This window comes from Oryctolagus cuniculus, chromosome 17 (assembly GCF_051225735.1).
Source record: "Oryctolagus cuniculus isolate XC-2025 breed Fujian yellow rabbit chromosome 17, ASM5122573v1, whole genome shotgun sequence".
In the NCBI taxonomy this organism is placed as follows: domain Eukaryota; kingdom Metazoa; phylum Chordata; class Mammalia; order Lagomorpha; family Leporidae; genus Oryctolagus; species Oryctolagus cuniculus.
The window spans coordinates 27,010,555-27,030,216 of record NC_142883.1 but is presented as its reverse complement, the minus strand read 5'-3'; the positions used below and the strand labels follow the sequence as shown (position 1 = coordinate 27,030,216).

Below are 19,662 nucleotides of genomic sequence, written 5' to 3'. Positions count from 1 at the left end.
GCTTTCAATAAAGCTATCTTCAAGTGACCACTCAGAATTTCTTACCTTTTAAACTATCTAAGTGCCTCAAGTTAAATAAGTCTGATTCCATGCATCACTGAGTATAACCCAAACATGGCACCACAGATGCTAGCAAACTTCGTTAGCATTCACCACTTTAATTTCAAGTCAGAGACTCAGCTCTCCAAACAGTAAATATATCAACCAATTTTCGAAATGTAAACAGAAAAATATCTAACTAAAAGGAAAAAAATATACTTCTTTGTCACAAACTTCATTATCAAAAGGAAAATGCACTACCATCAGAGATAACCAAAACCACAAGATTTATAAACTATTTGTTGCTGGCCACCTCCTAAGCACACCATGATGAACAACAGTTCACACAGTCTATGGGTCCAAAACAAAATTCATGTTAGTGTCTTGAAGAACTGACTGGTTGGGGCTGGCACGGTGGCACAGTAGTAAAACTGCTACTTGAATTGCCAGCATCCCATATGGGTGCCAGTTCATGTCCCAGCTGCTCCAATTCCAATCCAGCCTCTTGATAATGGCCAGAGAAAAGTAGCAGAAAGATGACCCAAGTGCTTGGATCCCTGGCACCCATGTGGCAGACCTGGAAGAAGCTCATGGAATAGGCCTGGCCCAGCCCTGGCGACTGCAGCCATCTGGGGGAGTGAACAAGTAGATGGAGGATCTCTCTCTGTCTCTCCCTCTCTCTGTAACTCTGACTTTCAAATAAATAAATCTTTAAAATTAAAAACAAAACCAAAAAAAAAGGAACTGATCAGCTTCTCAAGATGTAACCAAGTCCCAAGTCAGGCATACAAACTGGAGAAACTGAAATCTACTTAGTTATTTGTAAAGGGATATGACCCTTTTCCCACACCTGAAAGGTTAATATTAACCACACAGGAGACTCCTTCTGTTATCAGAATGCTTACAGCTCCAAGTTACTCATAAAAAGAACCCACAGAAACAAGTATCAATGGCCACCTGCAAGGAAGGAAGCAGGTGGCCTGGGAGATGTGATATAGACTGGATTTCTGAACATGCTTATGCACTGCCAAATCAAGAAAGCATATGTTTTAAAAAGTTTAAGTTGCTACGTTAAAATATTAAAGAAAAAGGGTAATAACAGATAAGACAGAGTAGATACATTTTTCACCTGATTTTTTTTCACTTATTTTTCGAAAAAAGTCCATTCTTTAAACTACATTACACACATTACCTCCTCTTTTAAGTATAAATTAAAATTCTATTAGGTCAAACACTAAACTAGAGGCTGTCCAAATTTCCTAAAGATCAGAGAGGTCAAACAGTTCAAGGCAGGGAGAGCCAGATCTTCCAACTCCCTGGCTCAGACTTTCGGCTGCATCCACTGCCAACTTCAACTTCACAGCTAAGTGAAAAGCAACTGCTTTCCTGGACTAGGGATATACAAGAGCACTTTACAAAAGCCATAGAACTGGAGGATATCATGTTAAGTGAAATAAACCAGACACAGAAAGCCAAATAGCATACTCTCTCCCCATTTGTGGAAGTTACAAAAACAAAATCTGAACACAGAATGGTGACTACCAGAGGCTACAAAGCATAGAGGGAATGGAGGGAGTTTGTAAAACAGGTACCAAATCAGATCAAAGGAGTGAGTTCCTGGCATTAAATAGACAGTTAACAATAACCAATTATACTATATAGGCAAACAAGAGAAAGGAGCTCCAAGGCTTCAAACATAATGTAACAGCAAAAAAAGGGAAATGCTGATTACTGACTTGATCAGTGCACATGGTATACACATATTGATGCATCACACAGAAGCCCATAAACATGTGCAATTATTGGTCATAAAAAAATTATTTTTAAAAAGTAAAGGACTTAAAAGATGTTTATTTTGCTGCAAAAGAATTTTGTATCATAATACACATTTCTACTTTTTGAAGACTTCTCATATATTTGCAAATTATGATCTAGGTGCTTAAAAAGTTCACAAGTTTCACTGAGACATATTATCTCAACAACACAATGACATTTTCCAAATAAACCAACGGAAAAGGAAGATCTCTCTCTCTCTCTCTCTCTCTCTCTCTAACTCTGCCTGTCCAACAAAAAAAAGAAAGAAAGAAATTCTTATTTCTTAGAATCCTTTATGGAAAAAAAAAGTAGTTGTAAGCCTGGTTAAATGAACTCAGTCTGGGGAGAAGATCCGCTCTATGTGCAACAGAAGCCTTACCTCGTACTTGATGCACAGGAATTAACTTGCCAGCTAGCATATCATAGACATAAAGAACTTTGCTGTGTGTGCTTGTGGCTAAAACCTCTTCTCCATTAGCACTGAAACAAGCCTTAAAGATCGGAAACTTTTCCAAATAGATGCTCTGGATTTTAGGATTTGTTTTTCCATCAACCTATAAAGAAGTACAAACATTTCTTTTGGTTACTTTCATGGACGCTGTATCCTGGTAGGAAACACTTTTCACTACAAGTCTTCATTTTAAAATGCCTACCTGAAAGAGTGATATGGCATTGTCTAACCCAGCAACCATCACAACTTGAGCACGAGGATGGAACTGCACAGATGTGATCTGAGCAGTAGTAGGCCGTTCAGCATTGGCATGCTGGCAGTTCTTCATCTACAAAAAAAATAAAGCTGAAATTGTATCAATTCAAAAGGGTTAACATCATTTTCTTGACAGCAGGAAGACAATTTAACTTATAATATATAATACAGAAGTAAGTGACCTGTAATCCTAACCAAAAGGCCACAACTCTGGCACCATCTAACAAGTCATTTTACTACTCAAGAATCCATTTTACCATCTTTCAAATGAAGGTATTACAACATGTCTAAGATCCTTTCCATACAGAAGTCTATATTTATCAAGCATTCTTGGAGCACTAGTCATTTCCCCAAGATACCATCCATCTGGGTTAGGAAGTTTTCACTCCATCTCTTAATAAATTACTATAATGGTTCCCTTGCCCCATCTAAACACACACCACTGTATAGAAGGAAAAATATGTCTGTGTAGAGTGATCTGTTAACTGACAGGCATTTAACAGAAGCACTGTGCCAGGAAAGCACTTGGCTACCACAGTGAACCAGCTAGAGAGAGTAAAAGTAACGAGGGTTAAGGCCACTTGAGCTAAATCATTGCTGTGGTGCCTTGTGAGCAGAAAGGCAAGAACGAGCTGGTCATCAGCAGTGCTTGAAGAATACACAGGCAGACAGAAGAGCAAGACGGAAGGTTCAGAGGCAAGAAAGGACCCAGCACATTCAAGAAACAGAAAAGGCCTGCACGGTTAGAGCAGGCAACAAGGGCAAGGAGGTGCAAGGTGCGGCTGAGGATGTGGGCAGAGTCCCTTAAGAAGGGTAGTATGGACGTATGGACTATAACATGGAATTCACAGGTTTTCAGAAAGCAATGGACAATTACATGAGCTGATTTATTCAAAAAGGCAGAGTGACAGAGAAAGAGAGACAGAGAGCACTTCCATCCAAATGGCCACAACAGCCCAGTTCAAGCCACAAGCCAGAAACTCCATTCTTGGCCTACCATGGGTGGCATGGCTAAAATTAGTTGGGCCATCATCAGATGCCTTCTCAGGCACATTAGCAGAGAGCTGGATCAGAAGTGGAGTCATGAGGACCTGAACTGACACTGATAATGGGATGCCTGCATCACAAGCAGAGGCACAACCCACTGTGCCACAATGCAGGCCTCCTGATGTTTTTATTTAGTTTGAGAGGGGGAGAGGGAGACAAAGAGAAAAAAGGGAGACAGAGAGTGCTCCCCCATCCAGTGGTTCACTCCCCCAAATGCCCTCAATAGCTGGGTCAAAGCCAAGAGCCAGGAAATCAATCCAGGTCTCCCTTTTAAGTGGCAGGAACTCAAGCACTTGAACAATCACACTGCCTCCCACGATGCACATTAGCAGGAGGCTGGGGACAACAGCACAAGTAGAGAACAGAACTCAAGCATCCCAATTTGGGATGCAGACATCTTAACCATAGGCAAATCACTAGGGAAACACCCCTGATGTTTTATTAAAGGGCTCCCTCTGACTACTGTGAGGAATATTTAGAAAAAAATGAAATGGAAGTGGAGAAGTCAATCAGAAAGCCACTGCAGTATGCCAGGTGAGAGATTATAGCAGTACAGAATAGGCTGGTGCCAACATAAATGAAGAGAAATGCAAATGAAATCCAACAGAATTCCTAGAATTACTGGAGACATAATTTAATACCTCTATCATTTTTACAAAAGGAACAAAAATCTAACCTAAAAGTGTTGACAGTAAGCATATTTCATCCCACAGACAGGAGCCCATACATGCTCAACAGAGAAGCAGATGGATTTTAGAGGTAAACGCTTGGGTAGGTGTCTGCTTCACTGACTCTCACCTTCAAGATTCCTCTTGGAAGAGAAGCTGATGTGGATATGAAATTTCCAGTCCTTTGCAACAAATCATCTTCATCTTCACTTTCATCTAAGTCAAACAAACCCACAAGACTGATCTTTAGAATCAAGGAGATGGCCCTTTACTGAACCCAAACTTCTGTATTTTCAACATCAACTCCTCCCAGCCTCCTGAACTCAATCATTTCCTTAAAATTACAATTAGTAAAAGCAAACAGAAAAATACATTTAAAGGAGAGGGAAGTATGACACAGACTTCAACATATGGAGGTAAGATCAAGGTGGACTCTGGAATGAAATAATAACACACAGAGATGATGACTACAACAAGTTGAAGTGAAAGCCAAGGGTAAATAAATCCAGTCCCATGTCTGAAAAAGAGGCTATTACGGAAAATAGGCGGAGAGCAGATCTGGCTTAATAACTCACATGAAAAAGAATGAGGACTTTGAGCTGACTGAGAATCAATGTCAGCACACTTGCAACAGAACTTCAAGGAGAGCTAACAGGGCTGCTTTTCCCCGGGAGATGACTGATGATCCCCACAGAGAGAGCTGAGAAGCAGAGCAAAGTTTTTAAAAAAATGAGAAGGCAAAAACTAGTATTAAAAACCTCTAGGCTTCTTGAGAGCATCTGTTAAACTACCATGCTTTGAAGGGGGCCTACAAAAGGATTAAAGGTGAAATCAGTTGTAGGAACAATTTCCAAGAGCTGAGCTTCAGCTCTGACTCTTCACAAGCCTTTAATGGAACAAGACACTCTGGGACTGCTAGCATCCCCTGCACAGCCTCTTGGAAACAAGCACACAAACCATCACCCAGAGCTAACTAATCCAAACTACTTTTCAGGTACAATGGCCAGCACTCAATAAAATCAGCGAGGACAATATTCATAAAATAAGATAACCTGACAGAATACTGGAAGAAAACACAGTCAGTCTCAATAAGGGATCCAATCAAACGGAGTCATCAGACACAAACTTAAAAAGTATTAGTTTAATATGTTCAAGAATAAAGACAGTCAGAACAGAACCAAAGAACTACAATTATTGTATAAGAACCACGTGGAAATCCTATAACCTTAAAATACTGCAATTAAATTTGAGCCCCCAAGGATTTTTTTAAGATTTATTTATTTGGGGGGCCAGCACTGTGGCCTAACAGGTTAAGCCGCCACCTGCTCCACTTCTGATCCAGCTCTCTGCTATGGCCTGGGAAAGAAGTAGAGGATGGCCCACATCCTTGAGCCCTTGTACCCACATGAGAGATCCAGAGGAAGCTCGTGGATCCTGACTTCCTCCGACTGTTGCAGCCATTTGGGGAGTGAACCAGCAGATGGAAAACCTCTCTCTCTGCCTTTCAAATAAATAAATAAATCTTTATTTATAAATAAATATTATAAATATAAATGTATTTATAAATAAATAAATCTTTATTTATTTGAAAGGCAGAGTTACAGAGAGAGAGGGAGAGACAGAGGAATCTTCCATCTTCAAGTTCACTCCCCAAGTGGCTGCCAACAGTCAAGGGTGACCAGGCTGAAGCCAAGAGAAAGGAGCTTCATCTGAGTCTCCCATGTGGGTATCAGGGGACACTACTTGGGCCATCTGCTGCTACTTTCCCAGGTTATTAGAAGGGAGCTGGATTGGAAATGGAGCAGCCAGGACTTGAACCAGTGCCCATAGGGGAAGCTAGTGCCACAGTCAGTGGCTTTACCGACTATACCAAAACACAGGTCCCCCAAAGGGTGTTTTTAACAGTAAATCAAAATTAGTTGAAGAGAGAACTGTGGTCTAGAAAACATACCTGAAAAACATATCCAAACTGAAATACAGAAAGAAAAATGACAAGAGAAGACAGAATAGGTTAAGAACACTTAATACAAATGTAATCAGTATCCCAGAAGGAAGGCTTAAACAGAAACAGTATCTATAGATGGCAAGAATTTCCAAATCTCATAAAAGACATCAAAAGTCAGCTTTGAAAGCAATGTGAGCCTCATAGTGTAATGGTCAGCACTCTGGACTCTGAAAGCAATGTGAAGCCCAAGCAGAATACAAAGCAAATGAAAATGATTGTGTGTAGGGCCAGCACTGTGGTGTAATAGGTAAAGCTGACACATGCAGTGCCAGCATCCCATATGGCTGCCGGTTCAAGTCCCAGCTGCTCCACTTCCAATCCAGTTCTCTGCTATAGCCTGGAAAAGCAGTAAAAGATGGCCCAAGTCCTTGAGCCCCCACAGTTGCGTGGGAGACCTAGAAGAAGCTTCCTGGCTCCAGATCGGACCAGCTCCGGCTATTGAGGCCATTTGGGGAGGGAACCAGTTGATGAAAGACCTCTCTCTCTCTCTCTCTCTCTCTCTCTCTGCCTCTGCCTCTCTGTAACTCTGTCTTTCAAATAAATAAATAAATTTTAAAGGGGGGGGGCACTGTGGTATAGAGGGTAAAGCCCCTGCCTGAGGTCCCGAAATCCCATATGGCAACCAGTTCCTCAGCTGTTCCGTTTCCAATCCAGCTCTCTGCTACGGCCTGAGAAAGCAGTAGAAAATGGCCCAAGTCCTTGAGCCCCTGCATCCGCATGGGAAGACCCAGAAGAAGCTCCTGGCTCATGGCTTCGGCCCAGCTCCAGCTGTTGCAGACAACTGGGGAGTGAACCAGCAGATGAAAGACCTCTCTCTCTGCCTCTCCTTCTCTCTCTGTGTAACTCTGACTTTCAAATAAATAAATCTTTAAAAAAAAAAATGAAAAGGAAAGAAAATGATTTTGTGTGTACCAGGCTGAGAACATTAATAGCAACAAAACAACACTTAATATTAACATATTACTGTTGCTTTCTGGGGGTGTATAACATCAGTAATATGGTTATTTTGGGAGTGGGGGGGGCGGTTTTTGAGTCAAAGAGAGAGACAAAGAGAAAGAGAAAGCTCTATCAACAGGTCCACTCCCCAAATTAAGACAACACCTAGGGCTGGGCCAAGCCAAAGCCAGGAGCTGGAGCTAAGAACCAGTAACTCAACCTGGGTATCTCACTGGATGGCAGGGACTTAAGTAGTTAAGCCATCCATCTGCAGCCTCCCACAACACCCAGCAGCAGGAAGCTGAACAAGAAGCAGAGCCAGCATCTGAATCTAGGTGCTCTGACATGGGGTGAGGGCATTTCAAGCGGCATCTTAACCACTACAGCAAACACCCACCATCCCTGTGGTTGTATGTAAAAAGGAGTACTTCTCTTTAAACAAACTCAATGAAATTTTACACGTAAAAATAACACACTGGAGCTAAGTGGGAAGCCAGGTTCTAGCCACCATTCTACCTGTAATAAGTACATCTTCAGGGGCCAGCATTGTGGCATAATGGGTTGAGCTGCTGCCTGCAATGCTGGCATCCCCATATGGGTATTGGTTTGAATGATGGCTGTTCCACTTCCAATCCAGGTCCCAGCTAATGCACCTGGGAAAGCAGTAGAAGATGGCCCAAGGTCTTAGGACCCTGTACCCGCATGGGAGACCTGGAGGAGGCTCCAGTTTCCTGGCTTCAGATCCAGCTGTTGCGGCCATTTGGGGAGTGAACCAGCAGATGGAATACCTTTCTATCTCTGCCTCTCAAATAAATAAGTAAAAAATTTTTTTAAAAAAGTACATTTGATATATTTAAGCAAAGGAAAATGCTGTAGAAGATTCTCACCGTGGATAAAGCCCAGCTACATGGCCAAGATTCCTTCAACCTCTACAAGCATCCATCTGGAAACAAGGTTACAGGCTCCCTGTACTTAAGCATCATGTCTACTGACAGGACGAGGGGAGGGGAGGGGCAGGTAGTGGTGTCATCAACCAGCGGCTTATCACAGACCACGAGGCTAAGGAAAGCGCCTACGCTGTGTGGGAGGACAGACCCTAGGGTTCCTAAAGGCCTTCAAAGGCTAATTCCACGTCCAAAATTTTTAACTCCAATCCGATCATCCAAATCAGATCTTGGTTAAAACATCCATATTTGTTAACATCTAAACTCAAAAGATCTAAAAAGTAGTATATAGTTATGACCCACGTCAAGCTTAAAATCTAGAGTTGAAAAACAGCTTTTTATAAAATGAGTGACCTGGGCTTGACACTCACTACCAATGTCTTCAGAGGGGCTCTGAATCAAGAAATAATGTTACTTGTTTTCTCTTCATCCTATGCAACAATGTAGCATAGTTCAGTTAGGAAACAAACAAAATTCATCTGCCTGTTTTCCTTACAGTAGAGAACACACCACAGGCAGAGTTGCTTGGAACCAGAATTGTGGCACATTTTAGATTTCTTCATGTTTTGTAATATCTGCATATACATAATGAGATGGCTTGGGATGGGACCCAAGTCTGAACATCAAATTCATTTATGTCATAAATACCTTATATACATAGCCTAAAGATCCCTTTATACAGTATCTTCAACAATTTTGTGCATCACACAAAGTTTCATGGCATGGAATTTTCCACTTACAGCATCATGTAGGTGTTTACTGAGTTACGGATTTTGGAGGATTTGGGATTTCAGGTTTTTGGATTAGGGATGTTCAACCTCTATTAAGTAAGTCTTACCCTATTAACAGAGGGCACTGCAGACAAATAACACAAATTGAGACATTAAAAAAAAAAGACACATCTGAAATACTTAAGTTGTAACAAACCTAATAAAGCTCAAATAATAACAGAAAAGGAAGAGGGACTTTTCCTTACTAACTCAGAGATAGCAATGCTCACCATCTGAAGATGTTTTCCGCTTCTTATTCTCTGCCCAGGCAGGTACGCCCCCCATGGCATGCTGGAATCTTAACAAAAATAGAAAAAAATCCTGAATCCAAAGAAATACTGGTAAAATCCTGGGGAGTGGCAGAGCTCTTCTTTTCAAAAGAATGCTCATCAAGAAATACAGAATGAGAACAAACACGACACAAATCCTAACCCATTTAGCTCCAAGTGCTTAAAACTGCTCATAGAAATCCATGTATTTGAAGATAAGACCACAGGGGGCTGGCATTGTGGCAAGGCGGGTTAAGCCACTGCCTGAAACACCAGCATCCCATGTGAAAGCCTGCTCAAGTTCTGGCTGCTTCACTGCCAATCCAGCTCCCTGCTAATGTGTCTGGGAAAGCAGCGGAAGATGGCCCAAGTGCTGGGTCCCTGCCAACCATGTGGAGACCACATTAAGTTCCAGACTCCTGTCTTCAGCCTGGCCCAGCCCTGGCTACTGCAAGCATTTGCAGTGAACCAGCAGATCGAAGACCTCTCTTCTCTCTGTCTCTCCCTCTTTCTCTCTGTACTCTGCTTTTCAAATAAATAAATCTTAAAAAAAAAAAAAAAAAATTGGACCAACTCACCCAACATGGTAACTACTAACTATTCATATGACTAACTCCAGCCTTTAAACCCATAAATACACTCTCCCAATTCCTTTATGGTCAGCGAGACTGGTAAAAGAGTGTTTTCTCTTTAATAAAACCAACTTCTAACAATCAATAGATTTCCAAGATCTTCTTTGGGAACTTCAACAATGACAGAATTTTTAGATCATCTTGTGACCTCTAATGTAAAAAAAAAAAAGGCAATGATTATCAAAGTATGCTTTCTGTTAGGTCACAGTGTCTTGGGGAACAAGTTGTTCCCACACTGCCCAAGAACCACACAGGATTACTTAGTGACCGCACATCAGGGACAGTGTGAGAGCTTTGTAAGAGGCCTCTGGTGGTCCACAGGCCACAATGAGCGCACTCTGCATCATTCATAGTTGGGAATCCTACATCACAGCTCCCTACCTGTGATGCAGAAAAGTCCACATCATCCTAACATGTTCCTGACAAAAATATTTAATCTTATTCTAGCCAAGCTTTCCTGTCTCTCTTTACAGTAAATACATACAACAGAAAAACAAGTTGAACAATACAGTGAGGAAATAATCAGATGGAGGGATGAAGGAATGGGGAGTGACTGACTGAAGGGTACCCGGTTTTCTTTTAGGGAGGTGAGAATGTTTTGAAAGGATGAAAAGGTAGTTACACAGCATTATTAACATACTAAAGGCCATTAAACTGCATAACAGAATGGTTAACTTTTTATTCACCTACAAAAAAAGGAAAGAGAAAACTTTAGAATGCAAGGCATTCTACAAGATAATGGGCCTGAACATCTCAAAAACATTAGTGTCATGGGAAAAAACTAAAAGATGGTGTACCAGTTTAAATAAAAAGTTTTAAGAAACATAAAATCCACATATAACGTACTAATCTCATGACAACCAGAGAAATTAATATGGGCTGGCATTTGTATCACTTTCCTTAAATGTGATAATGGTATCTTAATCTCAGGCCAGGAGTGGGGAATGTCTGGCCCACAAAATCATTTGGTCTGGCCCTGCCAAAGCAACCGCAGGCAGGACCTGAAACGCAATACACCTGTATCAGTCTCATTTTTAAACAGATCATTCCGTGTGGCCCACAAATGATGTTATAAATATACAAATGCCCTTGGCAGAAAAAAAGGGTCTCAACCTGTCTTAGTGCACACTGACAAATTTAAGGGTTGGATCTCACATCGTCTACATTTTATTCTGCATTCGGAAAACTTTTATACATCCCAAATATATAAAGCAGACGTTGCAAAATGTTAAAATACCATTGAACCTAGGTGGCAGGAATTTACAGATTTGAAAATGTTCATTTTATAAAACTGTGGGAATATGATTCATCATATACAAATGAACAAGCATGTAAGTGACATTTTATCATGGATTACATTTGAGGGATGTGAAATTTTAGATTTTTCCCAAATTTTCTTTGTGCTTCTTGTTCCCCCTTTCCCCCTCACGATTCCCAACAGCAATGCTGACTTCCAAATGGAAATCTGACTACCCAAGAAGCTGTTACAGCCAAAGACAGAATGAACCAAAATAAACCACTGTTTACAATTGCTTCTTAGTAAATCACAACAAAAGAGTCACTTACTCCTCTTTAAGTCTCTTCTGAAGTTTGTCTTTGGAAAGTTTACTTTCACTTGCATTTTTCATCATATCTTTCCGAAACCGATTGTTCACCATGTCAACCCTATTTAAAAAAAAAAAAGATATTTTAAATGACTTTTAAATTCAATACAAAGAGTTGCTGCCTTTAGTATTTTGAGAAAACATTTAACAAATAGTAATTAAAGATGCAAAGCATTTCACATGCTTACTCGTCATTCTTCCTAAACTTCCTAGTTTATCCTTTGGAAACCTATTATTTCAGAAAATTCATCATGACTTACCTAGACACAGTTTATATCGTTCCCGAAAACAAATCAGAATTAAATATTGCCGGCGCCGCGGCTCACTAGGCTAATCCTCCGCCTAGAGGCGCCGGCACACGGGGTTCTAGTCCCGGTCGGGGCGCCGGATTCTGTCCCGGTTGCCCCTCTTCCAGGCCAGCCCTCTGCTGTGGCCAGGGAGTGCAGTAGAGGATGGCCCAGGTGCTTGGGCCCTGCACCCCATGGGAGACCAGGAAAAGCACCTGGCTCCTGGCTCCTGCCATCGGATCAGCGCGATGCGCCGGCCGCAGCGCGCCGGCCGCGGCGGCCATTGGAGGGTGAACCAACGGCAAAGGAAGACCTTTCTCTCTGTCTCTCTCTCACTGTCCACTCTGCCTGTCAAAAAAAAAAAGAATTAAATATATAAAAACCACACTAAAAACACACACACACATACACTTTAAAATACTACAAAGGGGCCGGCGCCGCGGCTCACTAGCCTAATCCTCTGCCTTGCGGCGCCGGCACACCGGGTTCTAGTCCCGGTCGGGGCACCGGATTCTGTCCCGGTTGCCCCTCTTCCAGGCCAGCTCTCTGCTGTGGCCAGGGAGTGCAGTGGAGGATAGCCCAAGCACTTGGGCCCTGCACCCCATGGGAGACCAGGATAAATACCTGGCTCCTGCCATCGGATCAGCACAGTGCGCCGGCTGCAGCGTACCGGCCGTGGCGGCCATTGGAGGGTGAACCAACGGCAAAAGGAAGACCTTTCTCTCTGTCTCTCTCTCTCACTGTCCACTCTGCCTGCCAAAAATAAAAATAAAATACTACAAAGGAAAAATATAGGCAAATAATTGTCTCTTTCAGAAAAAGAACTTATTGGGGCTGGCACTGTGGAGCAGTGGTTAAAGCCGCCGCCTGCAGTGTCGGCATCCCATACGGGCACCCGTTCGAGTCCCAGCTGCTCCACTTCCAATCCAACTCCCTGTTATGGCCTGGAAAGCAGAAGAAGATGGCCCAAGTCATCAGGCCCCTGCACCCACATGGGAAGACCTGGAGGAAGCTCCTGGCAATTGGCTCCTGGCTCCTGGCTTCAGATTGGCACAGTTCTGGCTGTTGCGGCCAATAATTGGGGAGTGAACCAGCAGATGGAAGACCTCTCTCTGCCTCTCCTTCTCTTTCTGTGTAACTCTTTCAAATAAATAAATAAATGTTTAAAAAAAATAACAAAGGAAAGAAAAGAAAAAGAACTTACTATTCAACAGAAAAATATTAAAGAAAAAGATTCACACATGTAACCAAATAAAAATTGAACAGGCAAGCATTTGGTACAGCAGTTAAGATACCACGGGAGATACCCATACTCCATACTGGAGTACCTGGGGCTCAAGGCCCAGCTCCATTCCCAGATCCAGCTCCTGCTAACATGCACACTGGGAAACAGCAGGTGATGGTTCACTTCTTGGGGCCCTGCCATACACAGGGAGATCCAGATTGAATTCTGGGCTCCTGGCTTCTCCAGCATTGGCTGTTGTCAGCATTTGAGGAAATAACAAGCAAACGGAAGATATCTCTCTCTATCTCTCTCTCTCTGCCACTCTTTCAAACTTCTTGGGCCAGTGCTGTGGGACAGCAGGTTAGGCTGCCACCTGCAGCACCAGCAAACCGTATGGGCACCAGTTTCAGTCTTGGCTGCTCCATCTCCAATCCTGCTCTCTGCTAATGTGCCTGAGAAAGCAGTGGAGAATGGTCTAAGCGCTCAGGCCCCTGCACCCACGTGGGAGACCTGGAAGAAGCTCATGGCTCCAGGCTTCAGATTGGCCCAGCTCTAGCCGTTGGGGCCAACTGGGGAGTGAACCAGCGGATGGAAGATCTCTCGCTCGCTCACTCTCTCTGTAACTCTGCCTTTCAAATAAATAAATTTTTTAAAAAAATCTTTAGCTTTTGTCCTAGAGAAAAATCTGCAATGAATCTGACCAATAAAGGTTTGACATTCTCAGTAGAAATTAACGTACTAAGAGGATTAAGAAAACGTGTCTATGGCTGGCACCGAGGCTCACTTGGCTAATCCTCCGCCTGTGGCGCCGGCACCCCAGGTTCTAGTCCCGGTTGGGGCACCGGGTACTAGTCCCGGTTGCTCCTCTTCCAGTCCAGCTCTCTGCTGTGGCCTGGGAGGGCAGTGGAGGATGGCCCAAGTGCTTGGGTCCCTGCACTCACATAGGAGACCAGGAGGAGGCACCTGGCTCCTGGCTTTGGATCAGCGTGTAGCGCCAGCCGTGGCAGCCATTAGAGGAGTGAACCAACATAGAGAAGACCTTTCTCTCTGTCTCTCACTGTCTATAACTCTCTCTCTCTGTCTCTCACTGTCTAACTTTGCCTGTCAAAAAATTTAAAAAAAAAAAAAGTGCCTAACAGTAGAGGTATAACATAAAATAAGAAATGCCAATGGCTAGCAACAAAATTCAAACTGGGAAGGTATAGTTCTTACCATTAAACTGGTGAAACTGAAAAGAAATAAAACATTACTACATTACTTGTAAGAATGGACTGAAATGAACATTTTTCAATGGGAGGATGAATCAGTGTGCAGTCTTGCAGTAACTTGCAGTATTTATCAAGAGCCTTAAAAATATCTGGGCTCACAGGCACTGCGGCTCACTTGGCTAATCCTCCGCCTGCAGTGCCAGCACCCCAGGTTCTAGTCCCGGCTGGTGCACCAGATTCTGTCCCGGGTGCTCCTCTTCCAGTCCAGCTCTCTGCTGTGACCCGGGAAAGCAGTGGAGGATGGCCCAAGTACTTGGGCTCTGCACCCACTTGGGAGACCAGGAGGAAGCACCTGGCTCCTTGCTCCGGATCAGCGCAGCGCGCCGGCCGTAACAGCCATTTGGGGGTGAACCAATGGAAAAGGAAGACCGTTCTCTGTGTGTCTCTGTCTACTCTGCCTGTCAAAAAAAAAAAAAAAAAAAAAAAAAAATCTGAGATCTTTGAGCAAGTAATTCTATATCAAAAAAAATCTTTCTTAGGGCTGGCGCCACGGCTCAATAGGCTAATCCTCCGCCTTGCGGAGCCAGCACACCAGGTCCTAGTACCGGTCAGGGCGCCGGATCTGTCCTGGTTGCCCCTCTTCCAGGCCAGCTCTCTGCTGTGGCCAGGGAGTGCAGTGGAGGATGGTCCAGGTGCTTGGGCCCTGCACCCCATGGGAGACCAGGAGAAGACCTGGCTCCTGCCTTCAGATCAGCGAGGTGCGCCGGCCAGGGCGACCATTGGAGGGTGATCCAATGGCAAAGGAAGACCTTTCTCTCTCTCTCTCTCTCTCACTGTCCACTCTGCCTGTCAAAAAAATTTTTTTAAAAATTAAATAAAAAAAATCTTTCTTAAGGAATTATAAAAGAAATTTATTTTTTTTTTTGACAGGCAGAGTGGACAGTGAGAGAGAGAAACAGAGAGAAAGGTCTTCCTTTACTGTTGGTTCACTCCTCAATGGCCGCTGCAGCCGGCGCGCTGCAGCCGGCGCACAGCGCTGATCCGAAGCTAGGAGCCAGATGCTTCTCCTGGTCTCCCATGCAGGTGCAGGGCCCAAGCACTTGGGCCATCCTCCACTGCACTCCCTGGCCACAGAAGAGAGCAGGACAGGAAGAGGAGCAACCGGGACTAGTACCCGGCACCCCAACCAGGACTAGAACCCGGTGTGCCGGCGCCACAGGAGGAGGATTAGCCAAGTGAGCCGTTGCGCCAGCCAAAGAAATTAATTCTTAAGGAATTAAAAAAGTTTATTTATAAAAATGTTTATCAAAGTATTAAGTTGTTAATGGGAAGAGTAAGAAAATCTATTCAACAACAGCTATGTAAATTGTGATTAATTCATACAAAGGGCTACAACAGTCACTTTAAAATGCTTTAACAGGGGCCCACACTGTGGCACAGTAGGAAAATCCTCCACTGCGGCACCAGTATCCCATATAGGCACCGGTTCTAGACCTGGCTGTTCCACTTCCAATCCAGCTCTCTGCTATGGCCTGGGAAAGCAGTAGATGGGCCAAGCAAGACCCAGAAGAAGCTCCTGTCTCCTGGCTCCAGATCAGCTCAGCTCCAGCCATTGCAGCCATTTGGGGAGTGAACCAGCATATGGAAGACTGTTCTGTTTCTCCCTCTCACTGTCTGTAACTCTACCTCTCAAATAAATAAAATCTTTTTTAAAAAAATGCTGTAACTTTTTTTTCACATTGGGGAGAATTCCTTGCAACAATTCTAAGAATTCTTGCAAAAAAAAAATCAAAATGTAAAACTGAATATATAGTACATTCTCATTTACGAAAATACGTACTGTATGTGCTAGTGGGTTCTTTTTTTTTTTTTAGCCTGTATTCAGTTCAAGGCACTGTGCAGGAAAGTTCTACATACACTATTCCATTTAATCACAACAGCTTTCAAATACAGTTGCATTTCACAAGTGAAAAAAGATAGGTTCTAAACAGGCTCAGGCTCATTTAGGAAGTGGCAAAACGCAGGTCAGACTATGAACACGTTCTCTTCGCTACTCCACACAGCACAAGAAGAATTGTAGCTCCCTCCGTAGCGCCCTCGGTGGTAGGATCATGAACCCCTTTCTGTACTTTCAGTGGTTTTCATAATCACATATTCGTAAACAGCATGACTTTAAAACCCGCAAAGTAACTTTTAAAACGTCCAGAGGAATTCTGGAAGGAGGCAGACAACTTACATCTCCTCATCTTCATCTTCTTCATCCACCCACACTGGCTTCTTTCGAGGCAGATCGCCTTTCGCTTCATTTTCCACTTCTGAGTCACCAGAGTCTTCATGAACTTGAACCTACAGAAGACAAAAACTCTCTTCAAGCACTGAATTTTCCCGGTCCCGGGGTGGCAGATACTCACCCCAGTTAGTTAGATGGCTTGTGGAATGCTCTGACGAAATAATGGGATGCAACACAATGAAATGCTATCGCATGAGACACAAGCATCAGAAGCAGAAAATGCGGAGACCAGAAAACAGCGCCATCGGCTGAACAGGCGAGGCAAGCCACAAGGGTCAGGGACAGAAAGTCCACATGCTAACAGGAACTGACCAGGTACAGAGGAGGACAGGTAAGAGGACACAGGCGGCCAGGAGCAGCAGACACGCCAGGAATGCACCTGCTACAGGATCAGGAGCTGACACACATCCCTACTTCAGTCTCTCTCCATGTTTAACCTCCGGAAGAAACGACTCAACGCTATCAAATGTAAATCCAGACCAGCGAATATCCCCCAAACCACACTAAAGAAGGGGCCAGTGATTTCTACTCGCTCTACGGCTGGTTTCAGACCCTCCAAGCCCAACCAATCCCCCTCTGTCAGGCAGGCGCTTCCTTTCCCTGGACACAAATCTGCACAGTGCTGAGCACTTTACCAGCAGTTCCCAAACTCCTCTCCCACTGGGTTGCTGCAGCTTCGACCCGAAGCACCCAACGGAGGTTGCAGCTAGATAAGCTCTCCAGTTAACAAGCCCTCATTGAGCCATTTAGGGAGGCCCTGACCCGCGACCTGACCTGAAACTCCATAACCTTCCCACCCACACCAACTCCCCCGCCCCCCACGGTATTCTGTTCTCCTCTCCTCACACCTGTCACCGATGTACTTTAAATTTAGGTGCCTTCTGCCTCTGCTGCCCACTGCTGTGTCTCCCCCCAATGTCCATCTACAGCATGCCTAAAATTTTACTCCCTATATGGGCAGGAAAAAAAAAAGGAATATAATTTACAGTGATAAAGAACCTAACGGTCCTAATGACGCAGGCTGTGCCACTGGCAGTATTTGCAAATACTCGAGTTTGCTGAATGGGCGAACACAAGCGATCATTCTCCAAAGCTGCTGTGCGTCAGGCCCACGTGGGAGCGCTCAGGACGCGGACTCCCAGACCCGCGCCCACCAAGCGATCCCGTCAAGTCCTGCATCACCGCCAGGAATCGGGGGTGCTGGGCTCAGCTCCGGCGCGGGCGAGCGCAGCCGAGCCGCTAGGGAAGCCCGCGACTACAGTTAGCGAAACAAATGCGTGTTGAGCGCCTGCTGGATACCCGGCGCAGCGGCTCCTCCGGGGGCGGAGAAAGGCACGGTCCCCGCCCTCCCGAGGCTCGCAGGCCCGCGCCGGGGGGCGGCGGAGGCTCCGCGGCGGCCCCCGGGGCCCGCGTCCCCGGGCTCCCTCCCACCTGAGCGCTGCCCGCCGCCGCCGCAGGTCGCCGAGGCTCCGCCCCCGCAGCCTCGCCGCCCACCGCGCGCCCCGCCCGAGCGCGCCCAGCCCGCGCGCCGCGGCCTCCCTCACCGGCGGGCCCCGCAGGCGCCGCAGCAGCGCGTCCTCGTCGTCCTCCACGTCGCCGAAGACCAGCTCCTCCAGACACCGCTCCGCGTCCGGCTTGTCGTCCTCCAGCGTCAGGCGGTTGCGCTGCCGGAGCAGTCTCTCTTCCTCCGCCGCCGCGACTGCCATCGCCGCGGCCGCCGCGCTCGGCCGGGCCGGCGCTTTCTGCTGGGATGAAAGGGCAGACTTTCGGGGCGGCCCGCCCGTCGCCACAATGGCTCTCCGTTCTGGCTTCATTCGAGTCTTCCGATCCGGCTTCGCTCCGGTTCTCCGGCCCGGTTTCGTTCGGCTCCTCCGTTCCGGCGGCATCGTTGAGTTTGAGAAGAAACGCAGGCGCTCACGTGGAACCTCAAGCGCATGCGCCCAGGCGCCTCACCTCCCGCGGCCGCCGCAGCCCCGGGGGCCGGAAGGAGCCTGCGCAGCCTCTTGCCACGTGACCAACCCTCCCCGCCCCCACACTACGTAACTCTGTTCCTCCTCGCCTGCCCCGCCCCGAGTGGGAGTTCCTTTGGGAGAAGCAATCTTCCGGGTGTAGGGGTAAGCGGCATGACTGGAGTGGAAAATTTTCCCCAACACAACCTCGCAGCTGGAGCATATCGAAAGACGTTTAAGGGAACAGGAGCACCAGCTGGGATGACTGAATGAGACGCCTCCTTTTCCTCCAGACTTTCTAGCCACTCGACAGAACGCCAGCCTCAGTTACTTTTCCCACCCTCGGTCTTGGTACGGTCCGTAGAGTACGGAGCCTGCCGAGGGTCCCACGCTGGAAGAGCGAGAGGAGGGTATGTGGGGAAGTGGGCCAATCGGGGCGCGGGTCACGGCGCAGGCGCGCTGGGAGGGAGGGCTATGCTAATGTTGTTGATATCCTGGGGCCACCCGAGTTAAAGGGGGGAAATCCGGGGGCTGCTGCAGCCGCCACCGGTCTGGGCCCAGCCAGGAACCCCTGTAGTCGCCGCAGTCCGGGGGAGAGGCACCTGCCCCCAGCTCGGGGAGGGGGCGCCGCGGGCTCGGGGAGCACGGACAACCCCTACCCATGAGGCCCTGATGGAAAACACAAAGGATCTGGTGAGAGCCGAGCGCGGCAGCCGCTTTGTGTGCCAGGTGGGGGGGCACGCCTCCAGCTCCCTGACCCCGCTCCCAGGCCCGCTCCTCCGCCCCACGCCCCCTCACCCCCCGGAGCCCCCTCCCCCTACCGGCCGTTAAACGTCTCAGGGGCTCCCCTCCCCCACTGCCTCAGCCCGGGACGCGTCGAGGTTCTCTCCGGCTCACCCAGTCGGGAAGGAAATTTTGAAAAGAAAGTTTTTTCTCTACGCCCCCGTCCCCGTGTCGCTGCGGCTGGGGGTTGGGGGTCGGGGGGAAGGCTGGGTCTGAGACTTTTTCCTTTTTGAGCCGCCCGGGGTGGGCGAGCCGAGTCCTCACCTCCCAGGGGGTCGCAGGCGCGGGGTTTGGGGGCTTTGCCGGGGGAGGTGCCGCGAGGCATTTTGCACGTGGAGGTGGAAATGTTGCAAGGGGGCGGGGTGGGCACGTGTGGGAGGGCGGGGTGGGAGTGGTGTTTGGGGCCGCTCCCTTAGAAGGGTCCCGAGGCGGTGGGCTTGGGTGCGCTCGGCGTTCTCCTGTGTGAACTGAGAATCCTCACGTTT

General features: G+C 46.5%; 2 protein-coding genes across 39 annotated transcripts in view; one reads left to right on the top strand and one right to left on the bottom strand.

The window, feature by feature from the left end:
• UTP18 (UTP18 small subunit processome component) overlaps positions 1-18,331 on the bottom strand; it is a 40,690-nt gene extending 22,359 nt beyond the window's left edge. Inside the window, exons 1-7 of one of the 2 annotated variants that reach the window (XM_008271283.4) lie at positions 17,990-18,331; positions 16,392-16,501; positions 11,398-11,496; positions 9,161-9,228; positions 4,406-4,491; positions 2,508-2,633; positions 2,234-2,408 (exon numbers count right to left, since the gene is read on the bottom strand). In XM_008271283.4, coding sequence (XP_008269505.3) covers positions 2,234-2,408; positions 2,508-2,633; positions 4,406-4,491; positions 9,161-9,228; positions 11,398-11,496; positions 16,392-16,501; positions 17,990-18,331 — 1,006 coding nt within the window. The remainder of the gene's footprint in view (positions 1-2,233; positions 2,409-2,507; positions 2,634-4,405; positions 4,492-9,160; positions 9,229-11,397; positions 11,497-16,391; positions 16,502-17,989) is intronic. The other variant, XM_089318206.1, reaches the window with a different exon arrangement.
• Positions 18,332-18,464: 133 nt separating this feature from the next.
• Positions 18,465-19,662, top strand: part of MBTD1 (mbt domain containing 1) — a 70,353-nt gene continuing 69,155 nt past the window's right edge. For 18 of the 37 annotated variants that reach the window (XR_016224207.1, XR_016224206.1, XR_016224204.1 and 15 more), the window contains exon 1: positions 18,796-19,087. The gene's annotated coding sequence lies outside the window, so the exon portion shown is untranslated. Of the gene's footprint in view, positions 19,124-19,662 lie in introns of all 37 variants that reach the window. The other 19 variants (XR_016224208.1, XM_070060880.2, XM_070060878.2 and 16 more) reach the window with 7 other exon arrangements.